This window comes from Rattus norvegicus, chromosome 1 (genome assembly GCF_036323735.1).
Source record: "Rattus norvegicus strain BN/NHsdMcwi chromosome 1, GRCr8, whole genome shotgun sequence".
In the NCBI taxonomy this organism is placed as follows: Eukaryota; Metazoa; Chordata; class Mammalia; order Rodentia; family Muridae; genus Rattus; species Rattus norvegicus.
In genome coordinates this window covers 147,380,811-147,397,292 of record NC_086019.1, presented here as the reverse complement: position 1 = coordinate 147,397,292, position 16,482 = coordinate 147,380,811, and the positions used below count along the sequence as shown (strand labels likewise).

The following is a 16,482-nucleotide window of genomic DNA, read 5'->3' as shown; positions in this document are numbered from 1 at the left end:
CTTCCTTTCTGGGGTGGCCTACATTTCTCCGGGACAGGCATGCTGCAGTTTGGAAAAGGAAGTATTGTGTCCCTATTTTATGAGATCAAAGAGACCTGGAAGAACTTTCATCTTGCTTTCCCTTCTGGCTCCTTACTAGTTGGGACTGTTTCCATAGTGAATGTCAGAAACACAACTCAAATTGGCTTAAACAAAATAGAAACTTTATTGCCACGTGTAATTGAAAACCCCAAGGATACTATTCAAGAATAGTTGGATCTGGATACCCAAGGCTTGTTCCTTTTCACCTCTAGGCTCTCTGCTTCCCTGTTCACACTTCATTTTGATGGTGAAGAGGCTGGCACTTGCCGACCACAGTGGAATGGGAACCTGTATTCCCAGTAACTCCAGCCAATGCCTTCTCTCTTTATTGGGTCGTGCACCAATCTCTCAATAAGCCTAGCCAATAGATCCATTCACGGTTTCTCTCATGGGCGCATGTAGGTGCCTTAGCCCCACTCAAACCCATAAGAAAGAAGATCAAGGGGCAAAGGGGAGTGCAGAGAGGCAAGTCAAGCCCCCAGGATACTCTGGGGTCCTAAAAGCCTGTGTCGTGGTGTTGTCATTCATGTTTCCTCTTGGCCATGTTCCTTCCTGCCCAGCTCTTTTACCTCCTCCACACTGAACACAGCATGTCCTTCCATCAGCCTCCGAGGCTTCAAATTAATCAACTTCATTCCAAATTGTGTCTGGACCCTCATGTGATAAACTCTCCAGGCCACAGTCACATTCTCCCCCATCCTCTAGGTGTGTATGTGTGTCTGCTCTCCAATCTACTCCCAGAAGCATTCTGATTAATTTGCTTGTTGGTTGATTGGTTTGTTTATAGTTTTGGACACACAATATTTAGCCCCAGTTGGCCTTAAACATGTAGTAATCCTTCTAATTCGGGCTGCTGGATGCTGAAATTGCATGTGGTGAGCCTGCTATGATTAGCTACTCTCCAGTGTGAAGGATGCTCAGTTCACAGTCTGGGTACGCAAATTCCATCATATCCCTTTCTAGGTTAATAGGTCTCAACTGTGAGGGCTGTATACACACAGCCCCTGACAGTGCTGGCAATGAGCTGAATTGCAGGACACCAGTTTGTGTGTACAGAGACCTGGAGACCTGTTTGGTGTGAAGCCCTCAGGCATATTGAGTAGCCAGTGGTATTGGTATTAAAAGTTAAGGGAAAACGGTTTTCCTTTACTTTGGTAGAAAAGAAAGCACTCTTCCTTTTCGTTGTGCCTCTGCCTCTGCCAATCATCCAAGGGTCTGGCAGGGCTACAAAAGCCTGTGGCTGGGCTGGGCCCAGGGACCAGATCTCTGGGAAGTGAGGGAGAGACTGTAAGCTTGTCAGGTCTACACTGTGCTCCACCCCCCAGACACTCACACACATTCTTTCTTGTTAAACATTCCCACTCCCACTTCCCCTCATATCCCCTGACCTCTCAGCTCATCTACAGTCCTCTCTCTGTCTGCCTTCCGAGCCTATGGTGGGCTTGCCTCTGTTGCCGTTCTCCTTTCTTTAGTTGGGCGTGGGCGTGGAGGGTGGGGAGTGAGGGGTGGAGGGTGGGGGAAGCTTTTGAATGATACTCTTCCCAGGCATGGTGGATCATGCCTACAAGCTCAGCATTGGGGAGGCTGAGGCAGGAGGATTAAATGAAGTTTGGAGTTCTAGGCTAGCCTGGGTTGTAGAGTAAGACTATCTGGAACAATACTAACTAACTAACTAACTAATTAACTAATTAACTAACAACTACTCTATACTCTGTCATACAAAAGTAGCTTGCATGCCCAGGACAGAGGCGTGCACAGAGCCCTTAGACACAGCTGACTTTCTTTAGCTGTCTCTCTGACAAAATTTCCTTTCCCATGTGTGCTGTGTGGGCTGGAAAAACCACTTTCCTAGATCTACCACATTCCTGCTCTCCCCCAGGGTCTAGATACAGTTTTTTGCAGGGCTCATTCAGGCCCTGTGATATACTTACCATGTTTTTGGAGGCATTTCTCCAGCAGAAATTATGGTCAGCACGGGAGCTTTAGATGGAGCATGGCCCAGGACAATGGCAAAGGCACAGAATGAAAACAGCAGCCAACTAGGGAAATGCCTCCCTAGATCAGAGAGTGGATTTCACACTAGCCAAGTGGGTCTCTGCAGTGGACCAAGATGTCATTTCTCTGACATGTTCAGTTCAAACTCCTTATTTCCTTCCCTGCCCCTTGTTCATTCCCAGTAGATTACTAGGAGTTTACTACACACCTCCTTGGCTCATGGTAGTATTCCTTTTGCCATCAGCTCAGCCCCACTTGTAGCTCCTCCCCATCCCCCAACACTCTTCTCCATCATGGTCAGCTTCACTGTCTCTTTCTTAGGTCTCTGCCAACACGTCACTTTGTCACCGTTTCTCTTCTGCTCCCCTCACCCCACCCTGCCAGCTCCCAACACCAGCAGATATTCACATCTGCTTGTTTGATTGGTTTTTCTGCTTTCTCTACCCAACCCCAAATAAACTGTGAGTCTTTGCATGATGCAGGGCAGGGTGTTTCTGGCTGCATCCAGTGATGACCTGTCTGTCTAATAGGCATCAGTGTGTGTGCATGTGTGTGTGTGTGTGCATGCATGTGCATGTCTGTGCTTGTGTGTGTGTGTGTGTGTGTGTGTGTGTGTGTGTGTGACTAGAGAAGTGGCTCAGTAGTTAAGAGCAGTGGCTGCTCTTGCAGAAGCCCCAGATTCAATTCTCAGCACTGTTCGAGGGGCTCTGATGCCATCAGGTACCAGACCTGCCTGCCAGTGCACAGATATACATGCAAACACAATATGCACACACACACACACACACATGTATGTATACATGTGTGTGTGTGTGTGTGTCAATAAGCTGTACCTGCATCCTACACTGACCTGCTTAGCCTTGGAACCCTCAACTTTCGTGCACAACCTCTTTGTGGAACTATGAGCCCCCCTCACCCCATGCATACCCTAGAGAGGAGCAGCATAGATCTCCAGCCTGATGGAGAGGAGCACATGGCAGAAATCTTTCTTGAGCTTCAGAAACAAGTGAGCATGCGCGGGGAATTCTCAAGCCAGAAGGAACACCCAGTCTTAAAACCTGAGCTGATGAAGTGTTTACCACTGCCGTCACTTTCTGAGCCAGGGAAGACATGAGGCCAGCATCTCTGACTCTGCCCACAGGAACTCTCCATGTTCTGTGATCCAGCCAGATGCTCATGGTCTTATGTGCCCTGGCCACAATGAGTTTGCCCAGTGTGCCAGGAACAAAAGCCTTCGGTAGATGAAAGTTCAGGAAACTACCATTGAGGTCTAGGTCAATTTGCCTTTGAATCCAATTGACAGCTTCTGTCTCCAAATTCCTACTGGAATCAGCACACTTGTAAGGAGGCCGAGGAACCTGGGCTGGGCAATACAGCTTCAATGCTCTTTCCAGATGAAGAGCATGTTTCTATACCCATTTGATGGGCAGAGAAGACTATACACATGTTCCTATGTAGGGAAGGACAAGAGGCTCCTGAGAGAGGCATACCTCAGTGAAAAAAAGGTGTCATATGTCATCCAGACAAAAGGCTGGAGCTAGAGGGACTGTGGGGAGGGCCTTAGGATAGAGGGCACTGCTACCCATACACTATATGTTATACAGACCTCTGTATGCTGAGGAAAACATTGTATGCGCTTTTCAATGCCTTCGGGATGTAAGTCCAGCTTGAGCTGCGTTCCTATCCAAGTGAGTTAACAAACAACTTTTATTGTGAGATAGGAGGCAGCCATGACTGCACCCCACCCAGGATGTCCCCAGCACTGGGCCTGGAGCTAACAGCAGCAGGGCCAGAGGCTGAAGCTGAGTTGGCAGGGGTGAATATAGAACTCTGTGAAGAGACACGGTGTGAAGTCCCAGGGCATTTGCAGCTAGACCGGGGAGCAGGATGTGTGCAGGCACCATGAAGTAGCTCACCCATACCTGAAAGAGAAAAGACAACACTATCTGCACGAACAACTAAGTCTCAGGGGTGTGTCAGACATCTAATATTGGGGGAAATAAAGGAAGGGGCATTGAGATATTCCTTAACTTTTATAGCATACAGTGGTCTTTCTGGAGAATACTGGAATTGCTGGGAGAGGCCAAGATCCTTCTCTGCTACAGCCTCAGGTCATCCCTAACTGAGCTAAGGCAGGCTGACCTTGGGCTTGGCAACTGTATCGGTCAAGACTTCTTCTCTGGCTCCATGATGTGTGGGGTCAAACCCAACTTGACATTATTTTCCTCAGGTGAAAGTAAGACTTAAATGGCAGACTGAAAACCAAAGTGGAAGAAATAATATTTTTACTTAAATGAATCCAGGTTCAATATCAAAAAATACACTCACCTGTTTTGTGGAGAGCACTGAACAGAGTCCAAAGTTACAGAGTGACTAAGTGGATAACTCATTTGTTCATTCAGTAAAGAGCTAGCAAACCTTTTGGTGATTGTCCAGTGCTAGCTGGGCCCCCACTGTATGCCAAGCCTGGAGCTGATGTTTTCCATTAAAGAACTGGGTTTGCAGAGTCCGGACACTCAGGCAACTGTGCTCCAAAGTGGAAGGCACAACAGCCCACTGCTTAATGAAATACTTTTTAAAAAAGATTTAAGCAGGGCCTAGGGAGCTAGCTTAGTTAATAAAGTGCTCGCCACACAAACATGAGGATCTGAGTTCAAAGCACCCACATAAAAGGCCAGTGTGGCAGTGGGTGCTTATAATCCCAGCACCAGCGAAGCAGAGACCAGGGCTCCCCAGGGATTGCTACTCAGTCAGCTTTCCATAAGTAGTAAGGCCAAGTTCCAGTGAGAGACGCCTAAGAAACAACACCGGAGGCTAATCTTTGGTCTCCTCACACAACAGCGTGCATGTTTACCCACATACAAATGAACATGCAAATGTACACACGCACGCACGCACACACACACACACACACACACACACACACACACACACGTTCATTCAGTAGCCTGCAGATGCAAAGGAAGAAGCAAAGATGGGGACTTCAAAGGCAGGGGAACTCAGGGAGGTAGAAACTAAATAAATATTCAACGGTAAATGACAGTGGTAAAGTGGGGGAACATTTTTTTTCCTTTTTTTTTCCTTTTGGCATTTATATGCTTTATTGTATAACTATTTAGTGCAAGTTTGGCATTCAATGATTCATGATAAGTTATGGCTAACTTATTCATCTTGTAGACATATTTCTTTATCAATTGACCTCAGTACTTTCTTTTTTAAGAATTATTTTATTTATTTATATCCCAAATGTTGCCTTCCCTCCAGGTCCCCCCCTCCCAGAGTTCTTCACCCATCCACCCTCCCCTTCACCTCTGAGAGGGTGCTTCCCCTTCTCTACAGGACATCTTCCTTCCTTGGGTCATTAAGTCTCTACAGGATTAGGCCCATGCATCCTCTCCCACTGAGGCCAGACCAGGCAGTTTTCTGCTACATATGTTCAGGGGCCTCAGGCCAACCCTTGTATGTGCTTTGGTTGGTGGCTGAGTCTCTGGGAGCCCGCAGAGGTTCAGGGTCCAGGTCTTCCAGGAGAACATTTAAATCCAAGAGGCAAATCATAGACTGTGAGGGAGACCTGTGGGCGTCAAGGGGACAAGGCCGGCTAGGGCATAATGAATCTGCCCTCGGTGTCATGTGTATCTTTGTTTTCTTTCTCAAGCACATTTTCATCCCTCGACCCAAACCTGTAATTCTGGGTTGGGTAGACAGGGTCTTCTTCCTAGATTTTCATCTCTCTTCTCTTTTGGGAGTTGGGTTTTGCTTAAACTCAGGGGACATCCAAGCCTCCCCGCACCATGATAAAATAATCTGAGCAAAATAAAAATGTAATGAAAAATATAAAAAATCAAAAGTGTCCCTCTCTGGCACCTATCCCCAGTCTCTGAGGTAGAAGGCCAACTCCCAGCTTTCCTGTTCTCTCTCCATAAGCAGGCTGGCTACATCAGGGATCAGGACCCCAAACGGTGCATTTTGCACACTGTGTTATCCAGGTAGAGCCTTTGCCCGGAGCCCGGCGTGTGGATCCCATTAGGTCATGTTTGTGTTTTCTCCTCATCCCATACACATACTGCTCCATGTTGTAGTTTCCTGCTGGCAGTTCCGCTGACAAGCTTTGAGGAAGCACTTCCTGTTAGATGTACCTCCAGCCCATACATGCCATACATTCACAAGGCTAACACTTAACTGCTGGGTGACAAGTGTCCCTTTCGGATTGAATCTATACCCTGCACACATCACGGTCACTTGGAGGATCTGTTATAGAAGGTTGTGGGACCCTTAAAAGGACAGTTTCTGATAGGATGATCAATAGGCATGAAACTGTGTTCTAATCACTATCGCCCACACTGGCCCAGATCACACCACGAGCCCCCTTTAGCTCTAAAAAGACTCGAGTCGTCAGTGGCATCGTCTGAATCACTGAGCACCAAGGCTGAGCATGAGCAGATTGTTCAGGTCCAATGCTCTGTGGAGGCCCTACCACACACTTCCCTTGCTGAGTGTTGCCGAGAAACTAAATCTGGTGCTTGGGAAATGGCTCAGTCAGTAAAGTGCTTTTCATGTAAGCACGAAGACCTGAACTCAAATTCCCAGAATCCATGTAAAAAGTTGGAAATAGTAATAAATAGTTGTGACTCTAGTGCTGGGGAAGCAGAGCCGGGGCATCCCTGTGAGTTGTTGGCCTGACAGCCTAGTTTAATCAGCAAATTCTAGACCAGGGAGAGACCTCGTCTCCGGAAAGCAGAGTGGGTAGTGCTTGAGGCCTTAACATGTGTTCGTGCATATATACATGTGTGCAAGCGTTCACACACACACATACACACACACACACACACACACACACACACACCCGCACAGAGAGAGAGACAGAGAAAGACGGAGACACATACATAGACAGACAGACACACAGGGGAAGAGAGAGAGAATCTGAGGGTTATTTTTTTAACTTCACTTTAAGTTGACATAGCCATCTGTAATAGGTAGATACTGAGTTAGACAGGGAAGCTTTAAACAAAAGAGAGAGAGAGAGAGAGAGAGAGAGAGAGAGAGAGAGAGAGAGAGGGAGGAGGGAGGGAGGGAGGGAGGGAGGGAAGGAAGGAAGGAAGGAAGGAAGGAAGGAAGGAAGGAAGGAAGGAAGGAAGGACAAAGAAAGTGAGTTGTCTCTTGCAGGGTAAAGTACCTAAGTTGAAGTAACCATCTACTCTTACTGCAAAATATCGGGTTTGCTGGAGAGCTGTGTCCATCATTTCAATTCCGGGGCCTTCTGCTTAGAGTGCTGTGATCAGAGGCATCCCTAAAGACAGAAGTCTGGTTTACTTCTTCCCACACCAGTGCAGTGCTCACGGGACACCAAGGTTAGGAACGATGAGTGTGGAGGGGAGCAGGGTACCAGGGCTGCTCTTTCCCAGCTGTGCCGGCACAGCTCACAGCTGATGATGGAGTGATAGGGATGTGAGGAGCTGATAGTGCAGAGAACTATGCAGGGTTCTTGATGCTGTGTGTGTGGTGAGGAGGCCAGCCATTGTGCATGTGCTGCACCGCTAGGCATGGCTCCTACAGGTGGCTCCAGTGGGAATTTCCCAGATCAAAGAAAGTTCCTCTGGGCAAAGGAGTGAAGATGGTGGATGATGGATGACTATCTGAACCTCTGCACGGCACCCAGGACATGTGCTTACAATCCAAACTATGACTTGGGCAAAACAAAGGGGAGAAGGTAGACACCCAGTTCTCTGGGTTCCTCCTTCTTCCCAAACAAACAGGATGGCAAGGAAGGCAGTATATGCTTTGTAACTTTGGTCTGAACATTCTCCGTTAGATACTGAGTCAGGTACTGGGTCAGGCTTTCTTCCTTTACTTGATTCTTCTCAATGCAAACAACCTTCTTCTACTCTGTGGGTCTCATTTTGTCCACTTGTAGGTTGGAAAGTATAGAACTAGATCCTTGCTACTAACAGTCTACTACCCAGTCATATTATCCTCACTTGAAAGTGCGTTAGAAAGCCTTAATCAGAACCAGATATAGTGACACATGTCTGTCATCCCGGAACTTGGGGGGCTAAGGAAGAATCATGACTTTGAGACTGGCTTGAGCTATATAGCTTGTTTTCCCACCCCCTCCAAGCAAAACAAAACAAACAACAATCCAACAACAAAATGATCTGAGTGTAATAGCACACATTTGTTCCAACATTTGGGAGGTAGAGGCAGATGGACCTAAAACTCAGCATCACCCTCTCATACACAGGGAGTTTGAGGTCAGCCTGGCATGCGTGAGACCCATTCTTTAAAACAACAACCCAGGAAACAAGCAAGAACAAAAAAAGAAATACAAAACCAGGCTCCTTAGACCTGCCAGGTGGAAACCTGCTCATAGAAGAGTTTCCCTGGTAACAGGTACCCACAGGGAAGTGCAGCCAGGAGAGCTGTCTGTGGGCTGGAGAAGAAGGTGCAGAGTGTTTTATCTTAGGAAGTCAGTGGGTTTGGTTTGGGAGAGCTGCTGGGGCTCTAGTCTTTGCAGCAATGAGGCAGGTCTTGGCCGGTGCATTGTGATAGAGTGGCACATGTCCAAGAAGCCAGCTTCATGGAGTAGCCTGAGGAGTGCTGAGCATCAGGGGCTAAGGGTCCTCTAAGTGCACCCATCTGAGGGACAAGTTAGACTCTGTGACCCTGAGGTCCCTTGCACAGATGTCTTACATATATCATCAAATTACATTATGCTAATGGGGCACCCTGAAAAGAGGAAAGGGGCGCAGGACTAAGGGGGCTTCCTAGGGATTCAACTTTCTGCTTACCCATTATTCAGAGCGGCACTCAATCTGTCTACTCTCCTGCCTCCTTCTCCCTCAGAGTGCTGCTTCCAGATCAGGTGGCCAGAGAGATACATGTCCCTGTCAGGAGAAAGCTAGGCCTGAGTACAGATCAAGTGTTACCAAGGAAACTGGCTTAAGAAAGGGGTGGCTCCCTTGGAACATGTTGGAGAAGGTGTCTGCTTTGTCATGTCTGAAGGGCTTTATGCCCAATGAGTGAGATCTCCTGCCTTCTGCATTTCAGTTTTGCCATGATTCTTGGTGGCCACTGGGACATCCTGGCTAAGACTTTTTCTAGATAGCCACAGGATGCAAGCGATTCTTTCTCTACCTTCCTTATTGCTGCAGGTTTGTGTGGCAAGGACTTTTACCTGCTTAACCATCCCATTGGTCTCATGAACTGGCCATGAACTCTATGATCCGATCACCTCTCACAACTTAAGTCCAGATTGTAAGAAATATTGCTGCTCCCATTTTTATAAAAAAAACAAAAAACAAAAAACTAAGGCTCCAGCAGGCTGAGTGACCTACTGGGAACCACATAGCTGACAAGAGCTACAACTGGAGCTCAAGCCTAGAGTTTTAGATTCAAGTCTTTCAGGTTCTTCTTACTGGATGCTGAGTGTTCCTGGTATGAGTGGCTCCCCATGCTCCCATGCTGTCCCCAGGTCAAACTCAGAGCTGTGTGGTTTTCATGGGAGCATCTATTCTGATGCTCATAATGGCCCTGCAGCTCGACTCTATTTCATTTCATTTTTCTAACCTCAAAGAATGAGCCCTGCGGCTGGGACCTTAGGAAGGCTCTAGTGTCCACATTCCTGACCACCTTGTTGAATTGCTCATCTGTTAACTCAGGCTTGCATAGGGTTTGGTTGAGTAACAAGAAAGGAGATAGAGCCCCTGGGGTGTCCCCCATAGAAATGTGCTCTGGCTCACTCCGGGCGCCTTCACTTCAGAGGACCCTTGTCCCTCCTTGTCCTTATTTCCTCGTCTAATCTTTATAGAGAGTCCCACCTTCTGCAGCCTTTGAAGCCTCAGGAATTCCCATACCTGGGAGCTGGGAAGCCACAGGATACAAGTGTGTTCATGAGTACTCTCTGGGACAGCACTGAATCCTCTTTAACACTCTGCTTGCTATACAGGTGACAACCCCGGGACTCCAAGACAGTCATAGAAGGATTGACAAAGCTCCTGTACCTGGCATTCATGAACTCTCATTCTGTTGTTCCTGCATCTCCAAGGCTGGCACAGCAGCTCCATTGGGAACACTGGACACCTAGCAACTTGGTTTGTTACCGTGAACATATGCGATGACCTGAAGTGTAGGTCTGACAAGGAAACCGTATGATTCTTCTCACATGCTGATGGAGTTCCCACACCCTTCAGGCACAGGCCAGCCGAGACCATCATGACCGATGTCTTTGCAACCCTGTAGCCTGACCAGTGTAGAGTCAGCTGACTACCCCCAAGAAGTCCCCAACATCATTCCCTGCGAGCTCTTCTGAGGCCTTCCACAGCTGAAACCCGCTTCCAGCCTGTCTTACCAACAAAGAAGCTTAATTCCAACCTCACTGCCAGAAGCTTCAGTGGCCAGCTGAAAGTGCTGTCCTTGGTAGACAGTTCCCAAGAGAAACCTGGACATCTGTAGGATCCACAGCAGCAGGACCGTCTCCCGGCCCTGGGAGTTACTCTGTGCTGGAAAGCTTGAAGTCTGTGTGTTCTGCAATGTGGCAGTTATGGGCATAGGGGCCTCTCTACCCCCTGTGGCTCAGACACTGGAGAGAACACTGTCGAAGGTGTAATAACAGGAAAGGGTACTGGGCAGTGCTCCCTTCTGTGGAAGTGTTCTTACATGAGAACTGTGAGGTCTTCACAAGTCCATCCTGGGGAATGTTCTCCTACCTCGTACTGTCCCACCAGGTTCCATCATAAAGTGAGGGTGCCAATTGTTCAGGTCTGACTTCCCTGGAGAATGTGGCCCAGTGAGGTTATAAGGCTCGTTGGCAGCTGGTGGCAGGTTGCCTTTGTTTTCTCTCTAAGCCGGCTGAGACCTGAGAAGGGTGCTATGTCTTTCCCCTGAGGTCTGGATGGTCTGAGGTCACTGCCATCCCTCTTCAAGTTATGAAGCACTCCTCTCTGGGAGCCATAGGAAAGGTGGCCTCCCAGATGTGAGAGACAAGTGCCCCTGTTGTTCTAGCAGAGCCGGTCTGGGTCGGGCAGGGTGCTGGAAGAGGACACACGGGCTTTGATTCTGAATTGTTTCTTCCTCCCAAACCCTCCTCCCAGCCCACCTGTGCAGAAGGTCCCCTCTTCCTGCCTCGGTTGGCTGAGCTAGCACAAAGAGCTTCACTGAGCTCAGGGTCAGGGGCATCAGATTAGCCACCGAGCAGGCCTGAGAGGTGGAGCCTCTGTGAGCCACTTTCTTGGGATAATGTCTGCTTGTTCTGGGCACAAACACAGGTCTGTTGGGAAGGACCTGGGGAGACGACTCAGAAACTAGAGCTACCCTTCCCAAAGCTCAGGCAGATCTCTGGGCACAAAGACAAAGACAAAACAAAACAAAACCAAGAATCTGTGCTGTTAAAATTCCCATCCTGATGTTTATCTAGATTCCTGTAGTCACCTTCTACATGAGTAAAAAGTAAAATGAATCAATCACAGAACAAATCTTTAAAAAAACACAAGTTTAATAAAAGAAATTACATTGTCTCAACCTAAGAATGAGTCCACACCCAGAGTTATTTCTGCCCTGGATTTCTTCTCATTAGCTTTGCTGTTCTCAGTGCTTGGTTCCTACTACATGACTCATGAGAGTTACTGGAGGTCCAGCCATCATATCTGCATCCCAGCCATCAGATAGGCAGAAGAAAGGAAGGGAAGTTTTTTTTTTTTTCCTTTCCCTCAAGGGCATTTGCTGGAAATCTGCTTTATTGATTGAACTTAATCCCAAGGCCACAGGGAAACTGAAGAGTGCGCTGCCTATTCAAGGTGGCTAGGCACCCACATAAAAATTAGGGGTTCTGTTACTGGGCAAAGACGAGACAGATGAGCAGCACACACTGACGACATCAAGTTCAAAGATCAGACGATCTACTATGTCCCGCATTAGGCAACAAGGTCCAGAGAAGTCCGTGAATCAGCAGAGAGCACACCAGCAAGCCTGTGGCAGTGGATTCCCAACTTACGTTTGGTTTCTTCTGTTTCTGGGCTTAAGTAGAAAGACTCTATTTCAAAGGGAGGGAGCTTGAGGGCCACTCAGCTGAGAGCCTCGGGACAGAGACAGAATGGTGACCGAGTTTGCGTGTCCAGATCTGCCTGGCCCTGAGTCATGGTAGGTGAGGAACTACTCACAAGGTCTCTGCTCTGGGCCTGTGGGGTGTGCCTTTCCTGTCATGTCCTTGTCCCTGCCTCGGAGTGGGTGAGTCTCTGTCTCCTGTTGGTGCTTACCGTGGGGCTGTGCTTCTGACCCTCTGCTTGTGTTTCAGGGAGCAAGGTGTTGGAATGAGAGCTGCTGGGAGCCACAATGTCTCCCTCAAGATTGTGCTGGCCATGGGCTGCCTCCTTCTGGTCGGCTTTTCGGGGGCTGCATCTGCAGGTGAGATGCCACAAAAGTTGGACCTCACTAGCTTTCGAAACAAAAGTTTCAGCCGGGCTGCTGGGGGAGGGAGATCACAGGGAGTCTCTCAGGTAGGGTCCTCACTGAACATGTTGGTTTCTGGCAAGCCTCATCATGCCCCAAGTTCTCTTAGGAAATGACAGGCTGGCCTAGAATCATCACAGGTTGCAAACTCAGCGTCTGCCTGAATTCCATTGCAAGTAAACCTAGTTGGAAAAGTACTATCGTCTCCATGGAGCCGAGACTTCCCTAGTAGAGCACCCATCTCTCAATTCTGGGCACTTGGAAAGGGGAGATGCTATTGTAAGATAGTTTGAATTTTTTAAAGAGACCAGAAATTTGGATTTTTATTAGAAATCTTGTTTTTTGAATGATAGCTGCTAATACAAAATTTAGAATCTGTCCAGGAGAGAGTAAAGGAGTGTGGAGGGAGAATTCAGCCAAGACTCAGCTTTCTACCTCTGGTCTACTCAATTTCAGCGCATCCCTCCCCACAGTGTGTCATCGGGTCAGGATCTGGGCCCGTGAAACCCTTTTTCAACCACAATGCTCTCAGCAAGGATTAGCTTGTATTTTTCTTTTTTGTTGTTTAGTTTGCTTTACATATATATTAAGATAGGACCTCCCAAGATAACCCTGACTGGTAAACTCACAGACTGGGCTGTCTCTGCCACTGGAGTTCTGGGATCAAAGGTATGCACCGCCACACCGAGGTGTTTTCTGTTTGAGACAGTGACTTTCTCCGTATGATCCAGGCTAACTTCAAACTTGCAATCTTGCGGCTTCAGCCCCCTAAGTGCTAGGGTTACAGGCCTGTGTCACAGCCCAGCACCCTACTAGTTCCACCTTACTATCTGCGTATTGTCAATTTTGTTTTAAGTGGTTTTATTTTATCTTGTGGAGCTTTTTTTTCCTTTTACCTCACGGCACCAAGCAAGTGATCTTTAAGTGGATTTTAAATTAAAATTAGAAGCATAGGACACTTTTCCCAGGCTACAGGAAGCAACCATTGAATACCTGGCTCCGTTGGCAGATACTGGAGGCACACGAGTACAAATCTTAGAAAAACTTGGCAGGGTTTAATAAGACCACCATGGACACCGTTGCTCATCTTAAAATGTTATTATTACTCATTGAGTTTTATGTTCTTCCATAATGAAGGACCTCATATTGAATTGCATTGTTTACCAGCCCACTGTGGTCAGGAAGCATTCTGTAGCATAGAATGCCTTCACCAGGATTTCTTACAAAATCTCCTCAATTCTTGGTTGACAAAGCAAGTGGAGAAAGTGCCAGCGTTCAGTGCAGTGATTTACGACATTGCCAGAATTCATTCATCTGCTCTTTCAATTAATAAACATGAAGTAGGTGTTGACTCTGGGCTAGGAACCACGTTTGAGTTTATGTTTTGGGGTGATTCAGCTTGGGGAGTATTCAGATATTTCCTGGGTGTTTCCTCCCACACCCCAGTTTGCATATAAATCCTTTGGAACGGAGGCCGTGCCTCCCTCTGGTGCCCTTTAGTCTGCGTTCTTTGGGAGAGGTAGAAATTGCCTTTGTCCTTCATGCTTTAAGTAGTCATATCCTGTACTCCCTTATCGTCTGCTTCATAGGCCCTCTGCCGTAGTCAGGGAAATCAATGTGGTTGCCATGGTGATGTTTCATAGATGGTCCTGGTGAGTCTCAGATGATTTACTGATCCATATGTATGAATACCCAGCTTCCACAAAGGAGGGCCCACCACATCCAGTCACAGAAATACTATGTCTTAGCCATGGGTCAGAGCTTTTGGAGCGGTGCTCATGTTCCTGATGGTGGGCAAACCTGTAGTGTGAGGTTTTGCCATAGCTAAGCTGAGATGCGAAGTTGGCTGCAGAATCATATGCCTAGACAGGGAAAGGTCTATGGGCTTGGCTCGGAAGTGGGACAGTTAGACCTGAAACATTGTCCACTTAGTGGTACTAGTCCTCCCCAGGAGGCTCTTGGTCTGGAGCACTGGGCACTCCAGGAGGCTACATTTGTTCTTCACACTCTGGTAATCCTTGAGACTGATTCCCACATCCAGGACCAGGTGGAAGACTACTAGGAATTCATGACTAACCTCTTTGGAGATAAGCCTAGGTGTGGGACTCAGCACCCAGCTCTCAGAGCTGTTGCTTTGAGCACCGGCTTGAGCATTCTTTATCGAGGCAGGGAGCTGCCCAGCTATACAGGCTGGTGGCAGCTCTTCTCTCCAGCCAGCAGGCGAGTCTGCATCTGCTCCCTGTGCTATTATCACTTGCAGCTTAGGATCTGAAATGGTGACTCATTGTGGAGTTCTCACTGTAGTGACACAAAGTCTGAATTCACACCAACAGTGAGACAAAAGGAACCTGGGGGAGGATGTGGGGGCTGGGCACCCACACAGAAAACTTGGGCTCAGTGGGAGACTAGGTAGTCTTTATCTGGTGCTGTTGAGTGCAGATAACCGCATGTCTCCCTCTAAGCTCTTCTTTAGATATCTAACCATGGCAGTTATGGCTTCCTTCTTGCATACCTGAAGAATAATAAAATCCCCCTCAGAGCTGCTATGCCTGCCACGGTACTAACTGAATTGGTACTGATACTGGTCCCATGTTGTTGGTGTGATCCTGTACCAACTTTACCTGTGGTAAAGTTGTGATTCTAAGTCCCCTGCACTTTGGCACTTGCTTCGACTCCTGATCCCCAGACTGGTCTCGCAACTGAACTCTCTCCCTTGTGGGCTCACCTAAGCCTCACCTCCATCTCCCCATCTTCTCTGTGCTACTTGTAAGTCTGATTTACTCTTCCCAGTCTAATTGCCAAGAAAACGAAAATAGCCTCATATCAATTAGCCCCTTCTCCCTGCTTCTTTTTCTGGACCCTCTCTTGCTTTCCACAAGGTGGTTCTCCCAGCTCCTGGGACATAGATGTCCCTTTTTGTATCTTCCAGGACTTGGATTTGGAGCAGGTCCCAGCACACCTTGTGAAAACCCAGGAGTCTCCCAATCCAACTAAACGCTCTGGTTGCAGGGCCACACTTGGCCATAGACTGCCTCGGGGGCCATGCAGGGCAGGAAGCACAGCCTGACCTCAGAGCAACAGCAGGTGGCTCCCTACCCTGAGGAGTCCACACAACCCACAAACCCACTTCAGGAGTAACAGCTCAGAACAAAAGGAAGAAGAACAGCCTAGCCAGGAGGTGGTGGTGAACACCATTAATCCCAGCACTTGGGAGGCAGAAGCAAGGGGATCTGTGAGATCAAGGCCAGTCTGGTCTACAGAGTGAGTTCCAAGACAGACAGAGTCACACAGAGAGACCCTGTCTCAAACAAAACAAAACAAACAAACAACTAGCCTGGACAAATGTAGAAACTGCCCCAACTCTGTGGCCTTATACTCCACCAGAGCCAGTATCACTTACAGTGATGCCACACATGTCATGTGTTAGATGCCTGCAAAGGACATGTCCTGTGATAAGAGTTATTACCCTCAGAGGAGCCACCAGGTAGAAAGCTATTTAGGACAGGCACGGAGGAGGTAAATACAAGACTTTCCTAGGCATACGGTTAGCCTCTGTTGTCTCAAAAATAATACTAATACTAATAAATACTAATAGTAATACTAATACTAATTAATACTAATTATAAATACTAATATTAATTAAATATTAATATAGTTGCTCCCTGTTTACAGGTCGTTACCAACGGTAGGTCACATGTGTTGTAATCAGTGCTACTTGTTTATCCCATTCATTTCTTACCATCTTTCTCAGGTCTCCAAGGGAACAGCGTTAGAAAAGTAACTCAAAACCATGTATATGGTGAAAGAACTTTAACTCTTCAAACACTGCTTGGAAACCAAGAACTCTGGGTCAATTGTAGTGTCACTTCAAACCCTGCAATGCTTTGAGTGGTCACCAGATCTATCCTTCATGCAAAGGGGGAACTGAATCAGAGGAGGAAGGAGCTGTCCAGAGTTGGGTGATAA

The 16,482-nt window shown here is 47.6% G+C and overlaps 1 protein-coding gene across 3 annotated transcripts in view; it reads left to right on the top strand.

Moving 5' to 3' along the window:
- Cemip (cell migration inducing hyaluronidase 1) overlaps positions 1-16,482 on the top strand; it is a 155,501-nt gene that overhangs the window by 74,260 nt on the left and 64,759 nt on the right. For 2 of the 3 annotated variants that reach the window (XM_063262728.1, XM_063262727.1), the window contains 2 exons: positions 10,019-12,207; positions 12,362-12,471. In XM_063262728.1, the coding sequence (XP_063118798.1) occupies positions 12,161-12,207; positions 12,362-12,471 (157 nt within the window). In that variant the 5' untranslated portion in view covers positions 10,019-12,160. The remainder of the gene's footprint in view (positions 1-10,018; positions 12,208-12,361; positions 12,472-16,482) is intronic. The other variant, NM_001427855.1, reaches the window with a different exon arrangement.